Raw genomic sequence first — 25,999 nt, 5'->3', positions numbered from 1 at the left:
TGGCTGGAACGGGGAAGACGTGAGAGAAACTGCTGTCAGCATTTCAGCAGGGGGAGCTCAGAGCCATTCTCCTCACGGGATGTGCCAGCCAGGTATTCTAACTGGAAATGCCAGCTCATGTCGCTCCAGCTCCTTGAACCTCCTTAGCCCTTCAAGGTCCCTTTGCCATCTAAGATTCCGTGGGCAGGAACTGGTCTAAGCCAGACTCTGTGAATTTACAGAGAATATGTGATTATAGTGGACTTCAAAGTGAAAATATTGTATATAGGGGGAAAATTGCAATCCAGGAATATTAGGGCTGAGCTACACATATTTTCATCCCCTGCAGAGAAAAGGGTCTATGTACAGGAAAACATCATCTTTTTGCCCCTGGTCTAGCTCAAGGGTCAGTATCATTCATATAACTGCACTTTCTGTGATGATGGAAATATCTGTGCAGTCTGGCATGGTAGCTGCTTGCCACATGTGGCAATCAAGCCCTTGAAAAGTGGCAGTGCCACTGAAGGGCTGAGTGTGGTGTGGGAAAGAGCACTGGACTAGGAGTCAGGAAGTCCCTCTATTTACTCACTTGGAAATTTATTTCCCCTGTCTGGCCTCCACTTCCTTGTCTGTAAAGTGAGGCCATTGGGCTAGGAGATTTAGCATCCCCGTGTAATCCTGATCTGAAGGGCACAGATGCAGTTGGATGGGATTCAATGGACCCTTCTCCGCCCCCACCTCTTATTGCCCCTCTCCTCCTGCAGAGGCTGCATGTGGCCCCTTGTGACCTGGACCTGTTTATTTCTCCAGGTCTACCTGCGTCACTTCCCCCAATCTGCCTCAAACCCCTTGGTCTACTCAAACTGAACAGTTCATGGAATATATTCTCTCTTCTCTTTCTGTTCTCGGAATATATTCTCTATTCTCTTTGAATATTCTATTCCCTTTGTGGAGAACACTCTTCCTTATCTTCTTTCTTGGCTACTTTCAGGTCTCAGTTTAGGTGTCACTTCCTCCAGGAAGACTTCCCAGATCCCCATATCCTGACCAGATACTCTTTTGTCCAGGCTCCCAAAGCCCCCTGCATTTCTCCTGCCAAAACACATCTTTCCTGTACTTTATTGTAATCACCTGTTCATTTACCTGTGGCCCCCAGAGCAGTGCTATCCAATAGAACTTTCTGTAATAATGGAAATGTCACATATGTGTGTAGTCTAATGTAGTAGGTACATGTGGCTGTTGAGCACTTGAAATGCAGCTTGTGCTACTGAGGAATTGAACTGTTAATTCTGTTTAATTTTAGTTTAATTCTACTTAATTTATATTTAAATAGCCCCATATGGCTCCTCAGAGTCTGTGAGCTCTCAGAAGGCAGGAAGCGGGTCTGATTGGTCCACTCTTGTATCCTCAGTGGTCCATAAATGTTACCATAAGAATGAGGAAACTCTGGAACCAGGAATGATGAAGAAAGGCTACACCTCATCCAAAAGGCCCTCTTCATCCCCTCCCCAGGCATATTTTCAGGGGATAAGGAACAAAGACTTTTTGTTTGTAAAGCAGTCAGTAGTTTACAAAGGATGTCTACAAACTGTTACTTTTATTTCTAAATTTATTATTATTTTTGAGACACGATCTCACTGTGTTGCCCAGGCTGGAGTGCAGTGGTGCCATCATGGTTCACTGCAGCCTCAACCTCCTGGGCTCAAGCAATTCTCCCACCTTAGCCTCCCAAGTAGCTGGGACTATAGGCAAGTGCCACTACGCCCAGCTAATTTTTGTGTTTTTTGTAGAGACAGTGTTTTTACCATGTTGCACAGGCTGGTCTCGAACTCCTGGGCTCAAGCCTGCCTCAGGCCTCACATAGTGCCGAGATTAATAGGCATGAGCCACTGTGCCAGCCCATCATTTTATTTTAATTACCATTAAATGGCAGGAGTCAGGCAAAGCAGGACTCATTAAGCAGGGGATCACTGGGGCTCAGGATGACAAGGTGACTTGTTCAGGATCTCCAGCTGGTCCGTGCAGAATTCCTTGGGCTGCAGTTTCTAAGGCCTTACTTGACATCCAAATGTGACTCGGCATGCACCAAGGAAGGAGTGGGCCCCTTCTTCACTATGGATGGAGAAGCCTCAGAGAGTAAGTGGAAACAGGTGGGATAGGAACGGGGTGGGAGGATGTGGGCTGGGCATCTGGCAACTTCCTCAGGGCCCTGAGCACTGGAATCCCCCACCTTAGGTGAAGGAGGAAATGGAGGTCTTCAGGAGAATCTAGGGAGGCCAGGCCAGGTTGCCCCAGCCCATTCTCGGGTGCCTTTTCCCAGCCCAGCTGAGGAAGTATCAGGCTTCCAACTGTTCTCCCCAGATCCGCCCCCCCCCCCACCCCAACTCCCTGGAATTCACAGCACGGGACAGACAGTCTGGGAAGTGACGGGTGGAGGCTGACAAATAAGGGCTCTCTGCTCTGCCAGCGGGCAGGATGGGGCCTCAGCTGGGCCTTGCGGGGCTGCCTGGTGGCGGCTCCTCCATCTCGGGGAATTCCCCTCCTGCCTAAAAGTCAGCTCAGCCCAGCCCAGCCCTCCTTCCTGCAGAAGCACAGTGAGCCGAGGAGCCTTCACAGGGACAGCCGCCCCTGGTGCACACACCCTCGTATTCTCCTGCCCTTCCCCAGGTGAGTGACTAGATGGGGGCCGGTGGGCCAGGACAGGGGAAAGGACCCACCGCAAAAGGGTGCTGGGGCAAGCAGACACCCCCAGCTCTGTGCCAAGAGCCACTTGGCCTCCCATGTCCTGCCAGCCAGGGTCTGCTGCTCCCAGCCCAGCTTGCTCTTCCCACCCAGGTCTTGGGTTCCCAGCCCCTGCTCCTCACCCAGCCTCCTTCTCCACTGTCTTCTCTCCCCCGTCTTGTTTCTTCTTCCTGCTCCTCTTCTTCTGGCCTTGCCTTCTTGGCCAGTCTTTTTCTCTCTAGTTGTTACTAGCTTTTCCAAAGGGAAAAGAAAAGCCTATTTTGTCTTCTTCCCTCAAGAAAAGGGAGGTATGCAAGTACGAATATGGATGTGGGTGTTCGTGTGTGTGAGAACGTGTGCCTGTGTTGTGTCAGATCCCTGAAGTGTGTATGTGTCTGTCTGTGAGGGTGTAAGCTGGTGACTGTATTTGTGTGTGTATCTGTGTGTACAGTGAATTTTCGATGGAGAGTGTACAGGTGTGTGTTGGGCACTTTAGAAGTCTACAGCTAGATAGGAAGAGACCAAGAATCGGCACTGCCTCCAGGGGAACATAGTGGAGGCTGGGACCCTCCTTAACACTGGAGCAAAAGGATCTCTTGCTTCTCTCCTGCCTGCTCTGCTTCTAGGGCCGCTGGACTCTTTTGTGGTAGAACCTGTAACAGAGAGCCCAGGGCACAGGGAGTGGGCCAAGGGTAGGCAGACACAGCTGACGCAGCTTCCTCTTTGATCACTTAGAAAATCTGGACTAAAATTCTATTTAATTTTAGTTTAATTCTACTTATTTAAATAGCCCCGTATGGCTCCTGAGAGTCTGTGAGCTCTGAGAGAGCAGGAAGCAGGTCTGATTGGTCCACTCCTGTATCCTCAGTGGTCCATAAATGTTACCGTAAGAATGAGGAAACTCTGGAACCAGGAATGATGAAGAAAGGCCAGCTCATCCAAATGGCCCTCTTCATCCCCTCCCCAGGCATCTTTTCATAGTCCAGGGAAGTCCCTGGCTAGAAGAGGCAAGGAACAGAGGCCAAGTCTGGTGGTGGCTTCTAGGCTACAGAGGAATGGAGGGAGAGCGGGAGGGACCATCGAAGAAGAGGGTGTGGGAGAGGACAGGGAGGAAGGTAGGTGGGACTGAAAGAGGATTGCTCTCAGGGCCCTGTTAGGGCTTCCCAGGATTAGGAAATGCTCCGGTTTTGTGGGTCTAACTTCCTGAAAGGCTGGGCCGGGCTGGGCCTGGCTGACCTGTTCCCACTTCCAGGAGGATGACAAGGGGCAACCCTGGATGCAAGCCCAGATCCAGCCTGACACCCTGACCTGGAGACAGAGAGGCCAGGGGGAGAGATGCTGGAGTGGGGAGACCCAGGGCTCCTAGGAACTGTGGGAGGGGCCTGGCTAGGCCACGTATGTGACGAGGCTGGGAATTTCCCCCAGTGTCACTTTGCCCGTTCCTCTCCTCCAGTGGTGCCCTAGAAACTGAAGTGTAACAGGCCAGCCCAGGGACACAGGGAAAATAGTTGGGATAGAGAAGGGGGAAAAGGGGAAAGAGCCTGGAGAAAAGTCAGCAGCAATGCCTTCTAGGCCCAGCTCCTCAGAAGACAGTCTGATGTCTAGGGCAAGCTGCTCCCCAGCTCCAGGCCTTGGGGTCCTCCTGGGAAAAGGAGAGAAGCAATCCCTGCTGCCTCATAGGATTGATGATCATAATGATCATCGCTACCTTTCATTGAGGCCAAGCCTTGTGGCATTTGATTGTCACCACCCTGTGAATTGGGCACAGTTATAGCCTTCATGTCATTGATAAAGAAACCAAGGCACAGAGTTGTAAGTGGCAGGGCTGTGATTTAAGCCCAGAGGCCAGAGCCCACACCTTATCCTCTGCATGACGGTCTCTTGGGAAATGGGCAAGTTGTGGGTATGAAATGGTTTCATTCACCTTAAGGTGCTGAATGAATGTGAAAACTTCTGAAAATACAACTACCTCCTCATGCAGATATTTGGGAGCTGGATAGAGAGAATTAAAAATGTCTTCTTAGGCTGAGGAGAGAAGCTGGGACCATGGACCCTGCTCATTTATTTACTTTTTACCAAAAACTGCCACAATTGCCTAGAACGGTTTCAGTCAATATCATGTGCTTGACGTGCATTATCTCATTTAACTATCACCAAAATGTCTCTCTAACATACACATACACCCAGCACCAAAAAGTACCTAGAATCCACTGGAGGGTTTTACACTCCTGAGATTGCCTCAGGCTATGGATCTAAGGAAGGGACCCAGGGCTGCTCTTTTCCTAGTTCATTAGCTGCTCCCAAGTTCCATTCTCCCCTAGCCAAGGCCCTGATTCACTCATTCTCCTAATGCAATGAGGCATGTGCTTGTTTGATTTAGACACTCCATTTCCTATCAGTGGGGTATGTGGAAATAGCACTGTGCTGGGAGAAGGATACTTGGGTTCTGTCCTATGTATGAATCACAAACTCAACGTAAGACCTCCTGCAAGTCCCTGCCCCTCTCTGGCCCTTGGTGTGGCTCCAGCCCTACAATGAAAAGACTGGGTTGATCATTTCTTTCTTTTTTTTTTTTTTTTTTTGAGACAAAGTCTTGCTCTTGTCCCCAGGCTGGAGTGCAATGGCGCGATCTTGGCTCATTGCAACCTCCGCCTCCTGGGTTCAAGTGATTCTCCTGCGTCAGCTTCCTGAGTAGCTGGGATTACAGGCACCCACCACCACACCTGGCTAATATTTATATTTTTAGTAGAGACAGGGTTTCACCATGTTGGCCAGGCTGGTCTTGAACTCCTGACCTCAGGTGATCAGCCCGCCTCAGCCTCCCAGAGTGTTGGGATTACAGGCATGAGCCACAGCACGCCCTGCCTGGGTTGATCATTTCTAAAGACGCTTCAAGCCTGGCACTCTGAGTTCTGTGTCTTGCTAGCTGGCAAGACTTTGGAGCATGATGCTTAAGAGTGTTAAGCGTTTAAGAGCCTGGATCTTCAAGCTCCGGTTATTTGCTGTGCTGTAAGACCTTGGGCAAGTCATCTAATACCTCAAAGCTTCAGTTTCGTCTGTGAAATGTGGATGATAATGGCACCGACCTCATAAGCTGGTTGGGAGACGAATTATGAATAAAAGCGTGGAGATAGCACACAGCAAATACTCCATACATGTTACCTTTTAATGCTTTTATTATGCAGCCTCCACCCCTCTTCTGGCACTTGGTCTAGAGTTAAGTTGGTTATAGATGGATTTTTCGTATGTTTTTTATTACCTTCAAATGTGTATTTGGGTCTGACTCTGTAGCTACCTCAGTAGAGGTGAAGGAGGAGGGAGTAGCAGAAAGGAGATCGAGAAGTTGTGTGCTTTAAAACAAAACCAAATAAAACAAAACAAAACAAAGGCAGTTTGATTCTCCTTCTGGGTGTGGCTTTGTGCGAGTGCTTGTCATTACTCTGGAAGAACAAGAGGTTGCACCTGCCTGAGTCACTCAGCTCCCAGTGTCAGGCCCAGCTTCTTGATTTGGAAATCCCCTTCCAGACCACAGGGTAGCAGGCAGTGCCAGGCTAGGGAGCCTGTCTCCCATTCCTGCCATGCTCCTAGAGGCTAGGGTCTCACAGAGGATGTGTATGATGGGATGGAGCCTGGTGAGGTTGCATTGCTGAGTTTAAGAGCAAAGTTCTACCCAATGCATGCAGCCCACATCTAGACACCACTATCATTTCTTGAATGCCTACTGTGTGCTGAGCCTTGGGCTTTATTTGCATTATCCAATTTATCCTCACGATCACATGAGGACTAGGTATATTATCCCCCATTTTCCAGACAGAAGCCTGAGGCTTAGAGGGGCCACCCAGGTAGTAAGTGGCTGAGCAGGGATTGGAATCCCATTAATTCAATTCATAGCCTGTGTTTATGACAGTGGTAAGTTTCTGCAAGACAGTGAGAAAAATCATGTCATTGTGAAGACAACTTGGTACAGTGGACCAAGCACACAGGACTGGGAGCCAAGGCCCTGGATTCCAATCCTGGTTGTGTCACTCAATGTGTGTGGCCTAGAGCAAGTCCTTTTCTAGACAGAGGACTCAATTTACCTATCTGCCAAATAGGGGTTTGTTATCTATGGGCTCCATGGCCTCTAACAGGGTGGAATGCCCTAAAGACAAACCAAGACTTCAAAGAATGGAAGAGGTGGGGGCAGTGACGACTTCATAAATAAATGAGTTTTCTCACAAATTGGAACTGTTAAGAAAAAGGATCCAGAACTAGGAAATCAGACAAAAAGATGACTGAGTGCCATTTTTTATGTCAAGCTTGAGAATTCCCAGCGGACACTTTGAGAAATGAAACTGTCTGCCCAGCTAATGCCAGACATGCTACAAAAACAGCTGAAATAGTGTGGAAACAAAATGCAAGTAATTAGAGACCAGCCATTTTTAAGTAAATTTTAGTTTTCAGTGGGTAGAGGGTGGGGGTGGAGAAGATGTGGGTTGGGAATAGGAAGAGAGCACTGCAGGAAGAGAATTGGGAAGTACAGGCAAAGAGCAGGAAGAAAACTGGCAGGTGCGGATCTGATGGGTGGAGATGATGCCTGGGAGCTGCTATGTAAACCAGGGCCAGGATTCCCAATTTCTCTGTAGGATCCCCCAGTGGTGAGACTCAGTGGTGCTTTGGAGTTTGCATTGCTTCCTCCCTCCCTCCCTTCTGAATCAAGGCATAAGTGTAATTCTTTTCATAATTAAACTAGAATGAGTATCGTTTTGAAGATCTGATAACACCGTTGAAGTAACTGAAGGAACCCTAGGAGGTTACAAAGCCTTAAAGATTAGGTATATAATTTGGGCAAGTGTCTGTGTGTGTATTATTGCGAAGTCACAGTTGATTGATGGGTCTCTCTTCTCTAAAATGAGGGTGTGTATTAAACAGTTCCCCAAATCCTTTCCCCTAATTCTTTTTGAGGATGAGGGCCTGTCAATGACTAAGTTTTCAACAGTACCAGTGAAATGGGTCTTTTGCAATAGGGTTTTCATAAAGCTATATTTAGTTTAAAGAGCTGTTCTTTATTCCAAGGTTAGACCTTCCACTTTTTGGAATTAAAATTTAGCTTTCTTTCTTTTTAAAAATAAAACGATAAGCTTTTAAAAAGCTTTCCTACCCTTAAAGCAAGTTTATGTTCCTTACCGGTCTAGGAAATCCCAGTCTGTTGGGATTATCTACCCCACATATAAGTAGGTAGGGTGGCACGCGGCCTCTGGATTTGCCCACCCGGGTTTGAATCTTGATTCAGCCCCTTACCGAGGTCATCTAACCTTTTTGTGACTCAAATATTATTTATTTTAAGAAAAGGTAGTAAAACCCACCTCCCTAGTGTGATTGTGCAAAGAAAATAACGCACGCAAAGCATCTACAATGTCTGGAGCAAAGCGTTTACGACGTTTGGGAATCCTTTACAATGTCTGGAGCAAAAAATGTTCGCGGTAAGAGTCTTTATGGGTCCTTTCAGCTCGGAATTTCTATAGCTTCGTTAAGAAGAGTCCTGGAGCGCCCTAGATGGAACTCTGGGGCCCTGAGCTCCAGCTTTGGCTTAGTGCCAAATGCTTACGTGCCTTTTGGCAGGTCCCCTCCCTGTTCTGGCCTGTGTTCCCCTCGGCACAAGGAAGGGGCTGGGTGGTCTCTGTGGCTCGCCTCCGCTCTGAAATTCCGGCTTTCAAGGTGGCCCCAGGCCTCCGCCAGGGGCTTCCGGCGCTGGGAGTGCGGCAAGGGGCCGCGCGGGCCCGGGACGGTGGCGCCAGGGAAGTCGTTCCTAGAGGGGAAGGCCACCGAGGGGACGAGAGACACCGCGGGCCCCCGGAACCGCGGGCAGCCGGTGTTTACCTCGCTCGGTCCCACCCCTGGCGGCCGCGGGCCCGCCCGGAGCGCGCGGCGCGATTGGGCGAGTGGTCTGCCAGTCTCCGGGGACTTTCCCAGGGGTGGGGCGGCCGGGCCAGGCCCCCAGCACTTCCTAGTCCTCGGCCCGGGTGCCCTGCCCCCGTCCAGGAGCCCCAGGAGTGCTACGGGGGGCCGGAGCCTGGCCCGGGCCGCTGCCCCGTCCCTGGATTCGGGGCTGGACGCAGCAAGCGGGGCGCTGTGTCCCCAAGCTCCCCGTCCTCGGGTAAGCCGGCCGGGCCGGAGCGGGGATGGAGGGGAGGAAGGGAGGCCGGGCCCAGATCGTCCGGAGCCTGGGTGGTGGCGGGGCGCGAGCTGGGGAAGGTGGCTTGTGCACCCAGGCCCGGCGCGCGGGGTCCCGGGGCGTCTCCGCCAGCGGCCAGGCCAGGCTGCGCCGGGACTCCCTGCTTGGCGCTGGGCCTGATGGGGGGGCGCGCGTGCGCACTGCGCGGGGCAGCACGCCTGGGAACGGCGTGGGGTCGTTGTACAGAGCGCAGACCCTCCGGGTGCGGGCGGCGCTGCGGCCCTTTGGGTGTCTATCCTGTGGAGACGAGTTGCCTGCGCGGCGTCAGGAGTTTCGTATAAAGTTGTGGAAGCAGTGTACATATGTCACGAGGAGGAAAATAATAATTCTTGTTGGGCGCTTTCCAAGTGCTGATCTTAACGCTCTACGTGTATTAGACTCATTTAATTGTCACTTCCATCCTAAACATTAATATTGTTATTATCTCCATTTTATACTTTAGGAAACCGAGGTACTTGGAGCTTGAGGTCACACAGCTGTGAGTTGCAAAGTCAGATTTGAACTCAGGCATTTGGCTCCAGAGTTCCTACTATACTATTTCTGTTGAACATATTTTGTATGCACATTGTTGGAGACATTTGTGTGCATGTGCAGGATAGATGAGTTTCCAGGAGTGCTTCTGGGGATGGAGTTTGAAGGCTGAGCTTTCTGCTGTAGGACATTTGTGTGCACGTGTGCATTGTACATTCATTGTGCGTACAGGAGCAGATGGGAATTTTGTGCGACTGGGTGAGAGATTGTGTTTTGGTAGGGGGAGGGAGGGACTTTTGTGGATGATGCAGAAGAATCAGCAACGTCCTTCCCCACCCCCTTGCAGAATGACAGTGCAGGGAAATGTGTAGATTCCTAATGCATCATTTTTTTCTCACAGTACCGTCAAAATGGGATTTAATCAGCACTTACTCATTTTCCAAACAATGGGGTGTGATAGAGGGGAATTCGGCATCTGATGAGAGGTCAGAAAAGGGGACTCAGAATGTTTTAAAAAAATCCTTGACAAAGGAGGGTGGAATTGTATTAGGAGGGTAGAATATTAGTTAGTACAAACTCAGCATCCCCGTGGTGGTCTCTGTTTTGCAACAGAAGAAACTGAGGCAGTGAAAAAACTGATAATGCTAATGCTGATACCTTACTATGTGCCAGGCACAGTGTTTACATTCCGTATCTCATTTAATTTTTTGTTTTGTTTTTTTTTTTTGAGACAGAGTCTCACTCTGTTACCCAGGCTGGAGTGCAGTGGCACGATCTCGGCTCACTGCAACTTGCCTCCCAGGTTCAAGCGATTCTCCTACCTCAGCCTCCCGAGTAGCTGGGATTACAGGCACTCGCCATCATGCCCGGCTAATTTTTTGTATTTTGAGTAGAGACAGGGTTTCACCATGTTGGCCAGGCTGGTCTCAAACTCCTGACCTCAAGTGATCCGCCCGTCTCAGCCTCCCAAAGTGCTGGGATCACAGGTATGAGCTGCCGTGCCCGGCCTCACTTAATCTTTCTAACAACTCTTAATTTTCAGATGAGGAAACTGAGGCCCAGAGAAGATTAAGGCTTTCCCAAGACTAGCAACCCTTGAATCCTGGACCCTGTTCCCTCTCCCCTGACCAAGACTGCTGTCCTGGCTGTGTCCCGGGAAAATAATGTGATCAGGGACTGGCACTTCATGGAAGCACGTGATCATGTCTCTCTGGAAGCTGCCGCTGGGAGTGTGTAATGTTCTATACGCTTATGTAACCATGTTTGTCTCCCAGCCTTGGGTGTTCATGGGTATGGCATGGCATTCATGCTGAAGGTTGATGCCTGCCCCTGGATACCCCCACCAGGTTTTTTGGGGCCCCAGGAAGCTGTGGGGTCTGAGTCATACCCTTACCCCCAGTGCTGCCTGTGACTTGGGGCCCGGATGTCCTGGTTGGGTCAGGCCGACCTGATTTGAGAGAGGCAGCGTTGTAGGAGGTTGTTTGTCTGCCTCTCTCTTCAACCCACTGGTTACTGTTTTACTCCTGCACCCACTGTGATTTGGCCACACCATGCTGGCCTGCTTTTCCCCCTCCAGCACGCCAAGCTTGTTCTCATCCTTAGGCTTTCACACATGCTGTTCCCTCTGCCCAGAACATCTTTCCCCAGCTTTTCCCATGGCTGGTTTTTCCTTATCGATCAAGTCTCAGCTCAAATGTCAGCTCCTCAGAGGGGCCTTCCCTGATCTTTTTATGCAAAGCAGCCCCTTTTTTCACTTTCTGTCACATTACTATTTTATTTTTCTCATACATGTATCATGCTATGAAAGAATCTCATTTATTTGCAAATGAGAAAGCATATGTGTAGAACTTAGTGTCTGGCAAATTGTTATTTTTAGTGTTTATTTGTTTACTGTCTTTCTCTTTTCCTAGAATAGAAGGGGGTGAGCAGGGACCTCCTTAGTCCTCTCGAGTGTATTTCTGTAGCGGGAGAAGAGTGCCTGGTGGATGGCTCTTCTGAGTTTGTTTAGTGAATGAGTAGAATAATGGCACATTTCACAAATGAGGAAATTAAGGCCTAGAGATGAGAAGGCAGGAGGAGAACCAGAGTGCTCTCCTAGCACTCTCCCAAGCATCATTTCCTGATAGCTCCCGTGCCCAGTGCCGTGCAGTGTTCTTGATGCACAGGTGCATAAGGAGCTGGCTTTGCCTTCCAGGAACTTTTGGTCAAATGGGGAGATGTGCTATGAGTGCGACCTGAAAGGCATTGTGTGCCAGTAAGTGCCAAATGAGTCGGATTGGCATAGGTATAACGGGAGTGCAGAGTAATTTGGGGGCACCAGATGGTTGGGGGGGTCTTCTGGAGGGAAGTGACTTCAAGGTCAGACCCTAAAAAAATGACGAAGTGCAGAGTGGAACCTGGGTCTCTTCTGGAACTTAGTAGACTAATCAGAATAACTGCAATCAGCCTCTCCTCGGTTGGGAGAATTGACCAGTTGGCCTGGGAAAGACCCTAAAAGATTTTGATACCAGACATAGAAATGTTGATTTTTCTCCTTAGCAGCATTGGGAAATGGTCAGAGCAGTTGGTTCACAAACATGAGCCTGCATCAGAATCCTGGGGATGGAGGAGAGGGTGGTTGTTAAACACAGATTGCTGGGCTGCAACTCCAGAGCATCTGATCCAGTGGATGGTGGTGGTGCCAGTGCCGCTGGTCCAGGCTGCTCCTTGAGTACCCCTGGTGAAGAGCACATGATTCAGTGCTTGGCAGACCTGGGTAGGTGCCGCGTCTGTCACTCTGGTCCTCTGCATCCTCACCTGTCAGCTCTGTATGACGTCAATGCTACCTCCTAGAATGGTGGGAATTAATGGGACAGTGTGTGGCAAGCACTCAGCACGGGCCACCAGTGTGGTAAGCACTCGGTACATGGTAGCTGCTATTATCGTTAATGATGCTAATCATGAGGCTATTGACAGGATTCCAGTAGGAGATGATGAGACTGGTTTGATTTTCTGTGCTCTAGATAACTTGCTGCTAAGGTTTGAATGTGTCCCCCAAAAGTTCATATGTTGGAAACGTAATCCCTCTGCTTCATGAATGGATTGTCAGCTCTGCCCTCATAAATAGACTAATGTCACTATCACGGTGTGGGGGGACAGGAGGTTAGTTATAAAAGGGGCCAGTTTGGCTAATACACTCTCTATTTCAACCCCTCATTTTCTCCTTCTGTCTTCCACCTTGGCATGACCCTTGCCAGATGGTGGTGTCATGCACTTGGATTTCTCATCATCCGGAACCATGAGCCAAATAAACTTGTTCTTTATAAATTACCCAGTCTGTGATATTCAACAGAATGGTAGCAGAAAGCAGACTAAGACATTTGCCCTCAACCCTCTGCCACTTGTGGACCATGCTATGTCCCCTCTGGATGAGTTGTCCTTTGCTTTGTCTCAAACATCTGTCCCTGTTTGGAGTGGCGGAAACTCAGATGTGGGTGGGGCTTTGAAGACACCTGGCTTGCATTCCCTCAACAGCCCCAGTGCCCCTCTGCGTGACCCTGACCCCTGGGATCAGGGCGCTTTCCACCTCGTAGGCAGCCCCTTCCAGTGTTATTCCAGACTTCTTTCTTTTGTGGGCCCACATCAGGCCGGGTTCTTCCTTTCTCACCTCCATCATTTTCCCTCATTGCTTGCCTGACCACTGTGAGGGAGGGAGAGGTTGAGCAGTAGCATGGTGTGGTAAGAGAGTGCACAGTGGCCATCAGAGGACGGGGTGTGCATTTCTTCTGTGCCACTGCTGTCCCATGTGGCTGTGGCACGTCTGTTCGCCTTTGCTGACTTTGGTTTCCCAGCTTTAGAACGAAAACGTTTCACTCTCTGGCATCTCAGGGTATTCTCTTCCAAGTCGTAAAAACTCTGTAACAACCAATGATTGGGTCACCCTCTCTTTGGCTCTGGCAGCTCCTGGTTTCCCACTGGGCCAGGCCTTGCTGTGCCTGCCCTCCTAGATTCTTGCTGCTATGCCCCCACATGCCTGCAGTGCCTGCCCCTCCTATCCCTGGCCGTCTGTAGGGAGGGTATCCGGGCATCCTCCAGAGAGTTGCCACAGGAAGGCACAGGGCAGCTAGGTCCCCTTGTTTTGTGGGGGAGCACAGCTCCCAACCCCCAGAGAAAGACCTTGGCAGCCACCATGACCATTGCGGGAAGTTCTTGATGATTTTCCCATGACTGGCCCAGGACAGTCACTCTTCAGATTGGAACGGATGACTGGCGAGCAGCAGCTGGCTCTTTGTCTGAGGGCTGCTCTGGGCAGAGCTGAACTCTTCTCTCCCAGGGACCTCACCCTGGGGCTGTTCCTTGAGAGGCAGGAGCTCTGTGTCCTTGAGCACCTACACAGTGGACAAACCGGGCAGCCCAGGCCAGGGGTGTGTGTTTGGGGTAAGTGGGTGTAGGTGTGTGGGTGCTGTGGGAGTTGTGTCACCAAGGAGTCACGCTGAGAGGCAAGGGCAGGTATGGGACTGCCCTATGAGTCAAGGGCCTTTGACTCGGTCTCCACCCACTCGGCAGAGCATTGGCCAGGCTCTCTGTTGGCCTTCAGGCCACGTGTCCTTTGCCTTCACTATAGTCAGCTTCAGCAGCAGACTTAGGAGCCCTGGTCCCTCTCCACCCCACTTCTGTCTCTGCAGGTGCAACTCCTGCGTGATCTGGTCCCCAGGAAACTGGCAACATAGACTTTTAGAAAATATTGTCCTAAGCACATTAACACAGGAACAGAAAACCAATTGCTGCATTTTCTCACTTATAAGTGGAGCTAAATATCAGGTACTCATGGACATAAAGATGGCAACAGTAAACACTGGGGACTGCTAGAGTGGGGAGGGAGGGAGGCAGAGTTGAAAAACTGTTGGGAACTACGCTCAGTACCCAGGTGATGGGATCACCCCTACCCAAATCACGCAGTATACCCAGGTAGCAAACCTGCACATGTACCCCCTGAATCTAAAATAAAAGTTGAAGCAGAAAAAAACAAAAAATACAGTAAAAAGAAAAAAAGAAAAATTGAAGGAGACTCTCAGATATAGAGGGTAACATGCAGGCACCTGCATGCTCACTCATCTGGTTTAAGAAATAACACATTTCCAATCACTTGAAATTTCTCCTTCATCAGCCACCAACAAGAAACGAGTGTTCTGCATTTAGTGGGGTTTTTTTCTTGCATTTCTTTAAAGTTTTTTTTTTTTTTAATGTGTGCATCCCTAAATAATATATAGTGTTTTTTTATGTTTAAAAATGTTATTTAGGCTGAGCGTGGTGACTCATGCCTTACTGGCACTTTGGGAGGCAGAGCAGGCAGGTGGATCTCTTGAGCCCAGGAGTTTGAGACCAGCTTGGGCAACATGGCAAAAACCCATCTCTGCAAACAATACAAAAATTAGCTGGGTGTGGTGGCGCATACCTGTAGTTCCAGCTACTTGAGAGGCTAAGGTGGGAGGATGACTTGGGCTGGGAGGTGGAAGTTGCAGTGAACTGAGATCATGCCACTGCACTCCAGCCTGGGCAACAGAGTGAGACCCAGATTCATTCATGTTTGTATCTCCAGCTGTGGCTCATTCTTTTTTCATTGCTGTATAGTATTTCCTGATAGGAAATTGCCACAATGTATTTATTCATTTTCCTTTTCATTTTAGGTAGCTTTCAGCTTATTGTTGTTAACACAAGGCATCTTTGGCTTTTATCTGAGTACCTCAGCCCCTGTCCAGCCTTTTCCTTCCTAGCTCCTTGACAGCCATTATTGCTCCTGTCTGGGTAGCATTTTAAGGTTTACAGAGAACTCTATGGTTCCTACTTGGTCCTCATAACATTTCCCTAGGGAGAAACAAGGAAAGTGAGGCCTGCCCAGGGTCATTCGAGAAGGGATCATAGCCAGGATTTGAATCTGTGAAACCCTCTTTCCACCATATTTTGTATAAGAGGAATTCCCCAAAATTGGCGTCTTACCTCTTGGAGGCAGGGGAGTTACAGGGTTAGATAAACTCTGGTTTCAAGCTATCCTCTTGCCTCTGTCTCTGGAGTAGCTGGGACTACAGGCATGCACCACTGCACTCAGCTCACTTAAATTTTTTAGAAAAATATTTTAAAATTTCCCTTTAAAAAAAATTACCAAATAACACATGATTATTGGGGAAAAACCCCCCAAAACTCAAGCAGTACGAAAGATATAAAGTAAAAAAATGACAGTTGTCTTCTCTCTCCTTCCTTTCCCCTTCCTCTGTCCCTACTGTATTTAAAAATTAATTTTATAATTGTATAAGAACAGGACTAGATTTCCCATGTAAAGAGTTAAAATAGCAAAGGTAAAATAAAAGTTTCTTTTGATTTTAGTTCCTTGCTCAGGTCCTTCTGTAGAGCAGTCTACTAATAGCAGTTTGGTATGTAGCCTTTGAGACTTTTTTCTTTTCTTCTTTTCTTTTTTTCTTTTTTTTAAGAGACGGAGTATTAGTGTGTCACTCGGGCTGGAGTTCAGTGGCATGATCATAGCTCACTGTAGCCTGAACTGCTGGGCTCAAGTGATCCTCCCATCTCAACTTTCTGAGTAGCTGGGACTCCAGGCCTGTGCCACCATGCTCTGCTAATGTAAAAAAGTTTTTTTTTTAATAGAGAATCTATTCTTGCTTTTTGCCCAGGCTGGTCTTGAACCCCTGGCCTCAAGCACTCCTCCCACCTTGGCCTCCCAAAGCACTGGGCTTCCAGGCCTTTTTCTATGCACATTTAAGATTCCATATGTATACACACACACACACACACACACACACACACACACAATGTGTTTTTGAAAAAAATGGCATCCTGTTACACATATAAATCTGCACTTTGCTTTGTATTTTATGGGCATCTTTCTGTATCATTGCCAAGCAATCTACCCCATTCTTTTTGATGACTGTATAGTAGTCCATCGAATGAATGGTAGTTTGCTTAACCAGTCCCTTCTTGATGGACATTCAAGAATGGCAAAAATGTCTATTACAAAGAATGTGGCAGTGCATATTTTTGTCCAGCTTTTGTGTACTGATGCAAAGATCTCTAGATTCCTAGGTAGGGGATTACTGAATCAATCAGTTACTTCTGCCCCCTTAGGTAACTTGCACCTCCTCAAACACTTTTTTTTTTTTTTTTTTTGAGATGGAGTCCCAGTCTGTCTCCCAGGCTGGAGTGCTGTGGCGTGATCTCGGCTTACTGCAATCTCCACCTCCCGAGTTCAAGCGATTCTCCTACCTCAGCCTCGCCAGTAGCTGGGACTACAGGCATCCACCGCCACACCTGGCTCATTTTTGTATTTTTAGTAGAGACTGGGTTTTGCCGTGTTGGCCAGGCTGATCTCGAACTCCTGACCTCAGGTGATCCGCCCGCCTCGGGATTACAGGCGTGAGCCACCGCACCCAGCCCTCAAGCATACTTTTCTACATGAGAACTTTGTTCTCACCAGTTAGGCATACATGCAGGTTGTTGTCATTGAGAAAGGACATTCTTCAGTGGGTGACTCAGCTGTAAGAAAAGCAAATGTATACCCAGGCTCCCTCAATAGGAATATACTGCCTAAAAGGGTGGAGGTGAAAGTCTGCATTTGGTTAGGCAAACCATGCCTGGAATGTTGGGTCCAGTGCTAGAACCAGCTGGAGATAGTGTGGGGTAGAGGGTTGGTGGGGGACTGGCGAGGGGGCAGTCCCTGTGTGGAACAGTATAGAGAAGGCTGCAGGTTCCAAATGTCCTCAGGGCTGGCTGTCATGCTGAAGATGGGCATCTTGTTCCTTATTCCAGGGGACCACAAAGGGGAGAGAAGGGCCAGTGGAAACAGAACTGGGAGCAGCCTAACTATAGCCAGTGCCGGCTGCCCCAGGAATTGTTTTGGGGAGGAAGTTGGTGAGATCTGGATTGCTTAAGTTAGCCAGCTGGAGTCCCTGGGCTCCTCAGAGGACTGGGTAAGCACAGGATGGAATGTCCTCTGAGCTCCCTTCCAGCCTGAGATTCTAAACCCTGTTGACTACAGGTGGTGAGGGGCAGATTGCCACCTGGTTGCATATAAAGCTAGAGACATGAAAATGGAGGGGCTAGGAACTTGGGGCACGTTCTGGAGGACTGGAAAGCAGGTCTGGTTTCCTACCTCTGAGCTTCAGCCTGCCGCCTCTCCAGGCAGTGCAGAGCAGTGGAAAGGGCACCGATGTTGGAATCTAACAGATTGAGGCTGCATTATTTGTTCTACCACTAACCAGCTGTGTATTCTCAGGCAAATGACTTAACTTCTCTGAGTCTGCTTCCTCATCCATGTAGCTGCGTCGACTGGTTTCCTTGCTGGAAAGTGTGGATGATAATTTCCATCTCTGTGTGGCAGGAAGAAAATGAGGTCACGTGCGTCACGACGCGGCCCAGCACCTGGCATACGGTAGCGCCTAACGAACTGTCACCCTCTCTCCGGCTTAGTTAGGTGCTCTCCAGTCCTCTTTTGCAGTGTGAATTCTGGCTCAGGTGTTCAGCAGGTGGTGTGTAACCTGGGCCTCGGAGGCTGAGTGGAGACGGTGGGGCCTCCTTTGTGGGTGACTCGGGGAGGGGAGGACATGAAGGACATGGGAAGATGTGTGCCATGTTGAGGAACACAGATCAGGCTTGGCCGGAGCCTGGTACAGGTTAGGCAGGAGGGGAGGACCTGGCACAGGGCTGCGGATGTCAGCTGAAGGTCTCTGACTGCACTGGGGGAGAGGATAGCACCTATGAAAGCTCTTATGGGAGGACTGATGGGTTAGGGAAATCCACCTGGGCCTTAGAAGGGATTGGAGCTGGGGATTGGAGCCTTCTTAAGGTTAGAAGGTTAAAGAAAGTAGTGCTAATAAATTTCAGATTCTGAAATGTTAGAACTAGAAGGGGCCTTAAAGATTATCCAGCGCAACCCCCCATGTTATTACTATTTTTGCAGCTCCCTCTTTTTAGGTAACTGAGGCCTATTGAGGGTTAAGATGTTCGCCCTAGTGTACCTGCCCCAGCTGTTATTATATGAGACTCTATGCCTGCAGCCTCATTGTTGCTCAGTTGATTGCAAGGATGGAGGAGTTAAGTCTGGGCTCCTTATTGGTGAGGATGCCAGGGTGGGGTCCTTGAATACACACTGTCTCAAGTACGTGCTGTGTCCTCACTCATGTGTGAACCTGACAGCCATCGGGAGAGCCCAGCCTGGTCCTTTTCTCTTTTAAATTAAAGACCTTATTTTTTATAGAGCAGTTTTAGGTTCACGGCAAAATTGAGAAGAAGGTACAGAGATTTTATATATACTGCGCCCCCCACCCCCAACAGGCATAGCTTCCCCCATTATCAACATCCTCCACCAGAGTGGTAGATTTTTTACAGTTAATGAATCTACATTGATACCACTGTCACCCGGGGTCCATGGTTTACATCAGGGTTCCCTCTTGGTGGTGTATGTTCTATGGGTTTGGACAGATGTGGAATGGCAGGTGTCCACCATTACGGTATTGAACAGAGTAGTTTCACTGCCTGAAAAATCCACCCCAGCCTTTGATGGATTGGATGGATTGGATGGACCTGAGGCTGCAGTTTCCCCAGCCTGGAAATTGGTTGGGGAGGACTGGAGGTCATCATAACACAAATATGTGGACAGTTTTTTGTTTATGTGTGCAATGTGATATCATGGCATCTCACTTCCTTTCATCCTTGGGTGGAATTGGAGGATATTGCCCTTTACAGCAGAGGAAATGACGCTCAGATTCCCAGTCGTTGGTGAGTGTGGCATCGTGGTTCAAGGGCTTCTTATAGCTACATCTTCACTAGTTATGGTGTGTCCGGGCACCCTGCTTAACCACAGTTAAATGGTGATTTGCAGGTCACTAGAGAATAAGTGGAGGCCAGAACCTAGCTTACTGAGCTGACGGAAGAGCCTAAAATCCCATTAAAGGAGGGAACATACGGGGAAAGCCTTGGCCCTTAGATTAGCTGGGCACAGTTGTGGGGTTGCCTCAGCCTTTTATTAAGCACCTGCTGTGTGCCAAATGCTGAGCTAATTACTGTATACTCTTATTATTTTGGAAATCTTATTATAAAACAAAGATGTGTTTCTTGTTAAATCAGATAATCAGGAAGTATTGCCTAAAGTAGAAAGTGAGAATTCCCTTCCAACTATACACATATTGTTCCATTTAATTTCTTTGATCTTCTATCAGGTAGGTTCTATTATTACTCCTGCTTTACAGATGAGGCATCTGAGGCTCAGGAAAGGTGAGTGGCTGGTCCAGGGTCTCACAGCCCACAGGGTGGACAGAGCTGAGGCTAGTGCAGGTGAGGCCCCCTCTCAGGCCTCGTGTTTGCAGGGTTGGCCTTGAGCACTTTCCCTGTGTGGACCTTTCTTCCTGCCTCCAAGGCAGCGATGTTTCCATGGTGCCGGCTCCCTCTCTTTCCTCAGCTTGCTGCTAGCTCCTGAAGCTTGGGTCTTCTTGATCCTGAGGCCAGCTTTAGCCATCACCCAGTTTCTGTGTGGCCCATGCTCCTCCCCTTGCATGTGAGGGAATGAGCCCATGGTTCCATACACAGCAGAGTAGACACTAGAGTAGACCTCTCTGATGTTCTGTTCTGTGCCGTCTTTCCTGGAGACCCCTTCCCTATAGCCCCTCTGCCAGCCCACCTGCCAGCATCCCTGGCAGCCCTCGCCTCTGCTGGGGAGGTAGATGTTGGGCTCCATGACCTTCCACCTCCCTGTACCAAAGATTTGCTTACACTTTTCCCTCTGGGCCAGGGAGGGCATCACCTGCTCCAGGGTTGCAGGGATAGCTGGCCCTAGGATGCAGCCAGTGACCAAAGGCATTAAATTGGGCTGATTAAGTCCCCAAGCTGGACTTCAGTTTCCTTATCCATCAGGCAGGTATCAGCCCTGCCTTCTTCCCAGGGCTGTTGTGATAATCAGATGGAAAAACAATGCTTGGGACACTATGAAGTATTTTGCAAATGTTAGTGGCTATGCAAGTGAATATCATTTGGGGGGTCTGGGACCACCCGCCTACCCAGCCACCAGAACACGGCTAATGGCAAGATAATCTGACAGACCAAAGCATTGCAGTGCAAAAGCTAGAATGTAAATTTAATTCTGAATGTAGTCTTTATCACACCCCTCTCTTTCTGGGGTAAGGCTGAGAGTTGAGCCCTGGGGACTGCTGCCTCCCTGCCACCCACAAGTGCTTGCCTGCTAGTGGGTGGCTCCTTCGGTTTCAGCAGCATCACTTCCATCTTCACGCTCTGTGGTCGTTGCCTGACCAGCCGTCTGTCTGGGCCCCTTTCTGCCCCCAAACTGGGCCTTTCTGGTTCCGGCGGGCAGCCCCAGGGCCCCTCTGGGGCAGGCTGTGGAGGCCCCGCTGGCTGAGGTCTTGTTTTGGAAGAAAGTCTGCGCTGGCTGCTTCTATACCACCAGCTGTTTCTGGTTTGGGCAAGGGGGGCTGGAGTCCCACTGCTGGTGGAGCACCTGCTGATTTGTAGTTTGTGGAACCAGGCCAGGTGGAAAGAGACTCCGAGAAGATGTGGTGGGGGCCTGTGGTGTGCCATGGGATTGCTGGGCAGGAAGGGAAATGGAGGATGGGCTGTGGGCAGCCTGGAGGGAGAGCAGGGATCTTCTGGTCCCAACTCCATCCTGACTCCTTTGTGACCTTGGCCTTCCCTGCTCAGGGCCTTGCCTTGCTGCACTGCCTGTGCCGTGAGAATCAGATGAGCTCATGCCCAAGGACTCCTGGGCTCTGAACTCCAGATACTGCCACATGGAGGGGAGTGGTCAGTGCTTGCTTTTCCCCTTTGAAAACATCCTCATGGTTTGTGGACAGCAGAGGGGAGTGCATGCCATCGTCATGTTCGAATGCAGCCCCTCATCCGTTGAGTGTTTCTGGGCGCATCTCTCTCCCACCTGATAATGCAGGATTCGCCTCATTGCCCTTGGAGAGTCCCCTCCAGCTCTGTCATCCTGAGAATGAGTCCTCTCTCTAGGAGAAGTTATAAAAACCTCACTGATCAGAGGGAGAGTTCCCGTCTGCCCAGTGGTCATCCAGGGACTGCCGCTGACCATCTGGGCATGAGGTCAGCAGGACTTGGAAATTCCCTGTTTCCCTCTTTGTCTTTCTTTCCTCCAAAAGTCCAGGCCCTCCAGGGGCGGCTCCCCTGATCTCCAGAGAGGGTTTTCCCACAATAGGATATTTCTCCTGCGTCTCCTCTGCCCACTGCCTTTCTTTCTCCCCAAGCTCTGCCCTCTGAGGCTAAAGTAGGGGAGCATAGCTCTGTCTGCCCCCTTTTTGTTTCCCATGAACCCCTTTCCCTGTTGACTCCCCAGCGCCAAGAGAAACTGAGTGTTGCGTGTTTTGGAGGACGTGGGGTGGGTTTCAGTTCCCACATCCTGCATCCTGCTTTGTCCCTTCGCCTTACATCTGGGCCTCTCTGAGGGAGCATGGCTGGCCCAGACCGGATTCTAGAAGTGTCTGGGTGTCCAAGTGCGTCTGGTCAGTGGGTCAGGGTTAGGCTCTCTCTGGGATGTTGGACATGGCCTTGCAGGAGGCGGGGTCAGGGTCAAGGGCTTGTTCCCTTCAGTCTGACTTCTCTGAATTCAAGGTTTATCGAGGCCCTACTCTGGGCCACTCTGAAGATACCCTAGCACACAGGATGGACTTGCTCTCTGTCCTCATGCAGCCTCTAATCTATGGGACAAAGCAGACATTGAGTAAGAAATTCCCCATGCCTTCGTGTGGTGTTGACTGTGAGTTCCATTTAGGGTGCATGCATAGTGGTGGACAGGAACCAGGACACTGCTGCCCTTGTCATGCAAGGTGGCTCCAGGCCCCTTCTAGCCCTCTGTTTCACTGTTCTTGAACTCCAAGCAACTCTTAAGGAAGGCCCACCCTCCTGTGCTCCCGACAGGAATACAAAGATGTGCAAAGTATGCTCCTACCTCAGGAAGTTCCCAGCCAGATGGGTAATGCCCGCACCAGTCAGACACATGCTGTACCAGGTGGCAAGGCTCGTGAGGACAGAGGCAAACAGAGGGGAAGGACCTCCAACGTCTGCCAACATTTTTGAGTACTTTACTATGTGCCAGTTCCAGTGCTAAGTGCTGCCCCCACACTGTTTCTTAGTTCAGTGGAAATATCTGCGCTTTGTGCTATGCTGTAGAACATTGACCTTTCAGGTTAAAAACAAGTCACCCCTAAGCCAGGTGATGACTTGTGATGGGCGTGTGGGTAGCTGTCCTTTGCCTCTTGGGCTCAGTAGGGCGTGGGTACCTCCCACATGGTGTATTCATCTTGTATCTGTCAGTCTTTGGGAGAGGGGGTCCTGCTCATCAGAACTTTGTTTTTCTTTCTGGCCCATTCCATCCTATGGATGCTCTTGGAAAAGTCCTTATTGATTCTCATGCTGCAGGGCAAGGGAAACTGCCCAGAGGTGACCTGATAGCGTGGTGCTGCCCTACAAACAGATTTGAACTCCCTGTCTGTCCCTCTGGCTCTGTGTCCTGGCTGTGTGAGTATGGTGGGGGTTAGAGTCACAGTAGGCAGGGCTGACTTTGCATCTTGGCTCTTATTGCTGGCCGGGTCATCATGGCTGAGTTACTTAACCTCCCTGAGCCTCAGTTTCTCCCTTGTAAAATGCAGATGAGATTAGTATGCATGTTAGAGTTACTGTGCAGCTCCACCAAGATTGTATATCTGAAGTGTTTAATGCAGTGCCTGGCAAGGAGGTGATTCAAGCATGGTGGTGTTGCTGTTAATCCTTTCTCACTCTCATCTTTCATTTACCTTCTGGGAGCAGGGTGGTATGGTCATAGTCACCTGGCAGCGCCAAGGACCCATGGAGCATGGTGTGTGGACTTGGGAGGGTCTTTGAGGATTCCTGATGAAACAGTTTTTGTCTTGGGGGTGGTGACCTTGGGAGGAAGGTGCCGAGCTCCCAAACCCTTCTGAGGTCCCCAGTGAAGGCCTTGGGGGCCCTTTCATGCTGGAGAGCTATTTGGAGGGCTGGAGGCTGGCTCGGTGTTTCAGCCTTAGGGCCTCTGCCCTTACTGTTCTCTCTGCCAAGAATGTTCTTCCTTCAGATGTCTTCATGGCTAGTTCCCTCACCTCTTTCAGGTCTTGGCTAAAATAGCTCCTTCTCCTTGGGGCCTTTTGTGCCAGCTCCATTTAAAATGAAATTCCTTGCCTCACCCTTCCCTGCTAAATTTTTATCCTAGACTTTTTGATCACTTGAAATACTGTGTTCCCCACCACCGTCCTCTGCTTTCATGGAGTTTAGACTATAAACTCCAAGAAGGATTTTTGTCTGTTTTGTTTGCTGATAATTCCTCAGCACCCAGACTGGTGCCTAGCACGGAGTCGATGCTCAATAAGTAATTGTTGAATGGATGAGTGGATGGACAGAGAGCTTCTCTATTAAGTCACAGAGCTAGGATTCTAAAATCACCTTTCCAACTGGTTTCAGTGACATAAAGCAGATGAAACTGAACAGATTACTATAAAAATCTTGGTGCTCAAATAGACAGTGGTTTGATGAAATAGACAGTGGTTTGATGAAAAATTCTTCTGTTCCTTAGAACTGCAAGGGACAGACCGTACATGATATGAGACTCACGGAGGAGGGTGTTAGTGTATTAAATATTAGTCAGGGTGTTTTTTTCTTTTCTTTTTTTAAAGAAGATGATACACACATAAATGGAACTTTGGACTGGGTTGACTTGCTTATCCCTTAGGGTAAAAGCATTTCACTTTAAAGATTACTGAATTAACTTAAGACTTTCATTTCCCTCCCTCAGAGAGGGGAAGGGACTGCCCACAATCCCATAGTAAATTAATGCCTAGGCCATTAATTGAGTGTTTATTGGGCAAAATTCATAGCTAATACTGTGGTAGGCTCTGAGGATGCAATGATGGGTAAAACATATGGGATTCCTGTTCTTCTGGACCTCACAGACAGGACATGAACTCAGATTTTTTTTTTTTTTTTTCCGAGTCCAGGTTCTTTCTTGTATCCCACATTGCACCCTACTGTTTATTTGGACTCCTGTTCCAAACAAGCCAACAGTGCATTGAGGCTGCTAAGAGAAACTGATGCCATTCTAAGGTTGTATTAATAGAGGCAGAGTGTCCAGATAAAAGGAGGTTACTGTCCTGCTTTACTATAATATGGTCAGACCAGCTTAAAGTGGGAGACTGCCTTCTGGGGCATTGACAGACTAGAGCTTCTCTGCAAAGGATGCCCCCATGGCCTGGCCAGCCTGTTGATATGCTGCTGTTGTCCTTACAGCCAGGCGGGCACCACGGCAGGGGCTGAGCTACCCTCATGGAAGGGAGAGGACCGTACCGGATCTACGACCCTGGGGGCAGCGTGCCCTCAGGAGAGGCATCCGCAGCTTTTGAGCGCCTAGTGAAGGAGAATTCCCGGCTGAAGGAAAAAATGCAAGGGATAAAGATGTTAGGTAAAGCAGACCCTGCCCCCTCCCTGCGAGCGCCCCTCCCTGCAGACTGTGATGCCAGTCCCTCTACTAGCAGTGGAGAATGAAGCTGGCAGATGCCTCTGCCCAAGTCATCCCCTGTCCCTCCTGGCCCAGCGCTGGCTCCTGCCTCACAGCTGTCTCTATGCACCATGTAGCATGGTGACAGTATTCCCAACCCTGATTCCTCAGCACCCTGAAACCAGGATGACAGGACTCAGGTCCAAGAGGGAGGTGTCGGCTAAGGGAGAGGGGGCTGGAAGTCCCAGTTAGTGGCCATGGAACTAGAATGGCCTCCTGTTTCTGGGGCACGAGAGATGGGGAGAGCCGGCATCACCAGGGCAACTGGGGCATGTGTTCCCAGGTGTTGGAGCAGGGAGCAGAGCTTGGCTTGAAGCAAGGAGGTGGTAGGTCCCTCAGTTCTCTTCTCCTGGCTCTTGCTCAAGCCGTCCCCACTTTAGAACAACCCCACCTCCCTCCACATGACCGATGGTCCCTGTGCATCAGCACCCAGTTGCTGTGCCCCCTTCTCCTTCAGGCAAGGCTTTCATTGATTTCCCCATCCAGAGGGGGCTCTCTTTCTTCCACACTCCTGAAACTCTTCCTTTGCCTTGCTGCGCCCTTCTCTAGTCTCAGGTTTTAGAGGGGAACATAGCTCCCTGATTTTTAAAATGCTTTCTCCTTGCTTGACAGATCCTTGCTTGGGATGGCCGACTGGGGAGGGAGGAGTGAAGTTTCCCCATCTCCGCTTGTAGGAGAAGGAAAATGGAGGCCTAGAGGGCTGGTTGGAATTATCCAAGGTCTCCGCCCTGCAGGCAGCTCTTTGCCCTGGTGGCTCAGGCTGTGGGTAGCCCATAGGGTGGGGAGCCTCTGGCTTTCTGTGGAGTCCCCTGGCTGGGTGTGAAGGGAGTGGGGCAGAAAGAGAATGCTGGGGGCGGGGGGAGCCGAGGAGTTTCTCATAGATGCCTTCCGCTCCTGTGTCCCCCGATTGCTGGGCCCTCTTCCTTGCTCTAGCCTGTTGCTTATGGTGGACCAGCATGGAGTTTGTCCCACTTGGCCCACAGAGCAATGGTGGGAGTGAAGTCCAGGGCCTGGAGCCTTGGAAGCCAGGCAGCAGCAGGGTTAGG

The 25,999-nt window shown here is 49.8% G+C and overlaps 1 protein-coding gene across 9 annotated transcripts in view; it reads left to right on the top strand.

The window, feature by feature from the left end:
• The first annotated feature begins 2,090 nt into the window (after positions 1-2,090).
• TNIP1 (TNFAIP3 interacting protein 1) overlaps positions 2,091-25,999 on the top strand; it is a 58,041-nt gene continuing 34,132 nt past the window's right edge. Inside the window, exons 1-2 of one of the 9 annotated variants that reach the window (XM_054487445.2) lie at positions 2,091-2,646; positions 24,686-24,857. In XM_054487445.2, the coding sequence (XP_054343420.1) occupies positions 24,722-24,857 (136 nt within the window). In that variant the 5' untranslated portion in view covers positions 2,091-2,646; positions 24,686-24,721. Of the gene's footprint in view, positions 2,647-7,808; positions 8,837-24,685; positions 24,858-25,999 lie in introns of those variants that run through there. The other 8 variants (XM_054487448.2, XM_063665609.1, XM_054487444.2 and 5 more) reach the window with 8 other exon arrangements.

The sequence above is a fragment of the Pongo pygmaeus genome, chromosome 4, assembly GCF_028885625.2.
Source record: "Pongo pygmaeus isolate AG05252 chromosome 4, NHGRI_mPonPyg2-v2.0_pri, whole genome shotgun sequence".
In the NCBI taxonomy this organism is placed as follows: domain Eukaryota; kingdom Metazoa; phylum Chordata; class Mammalia; order Primates; family Hominidae; genus Pongo; species Pongo pygmaeus.
This window is presented reverse-complemented; position numbering and strand designations above follow the sequence as displayed.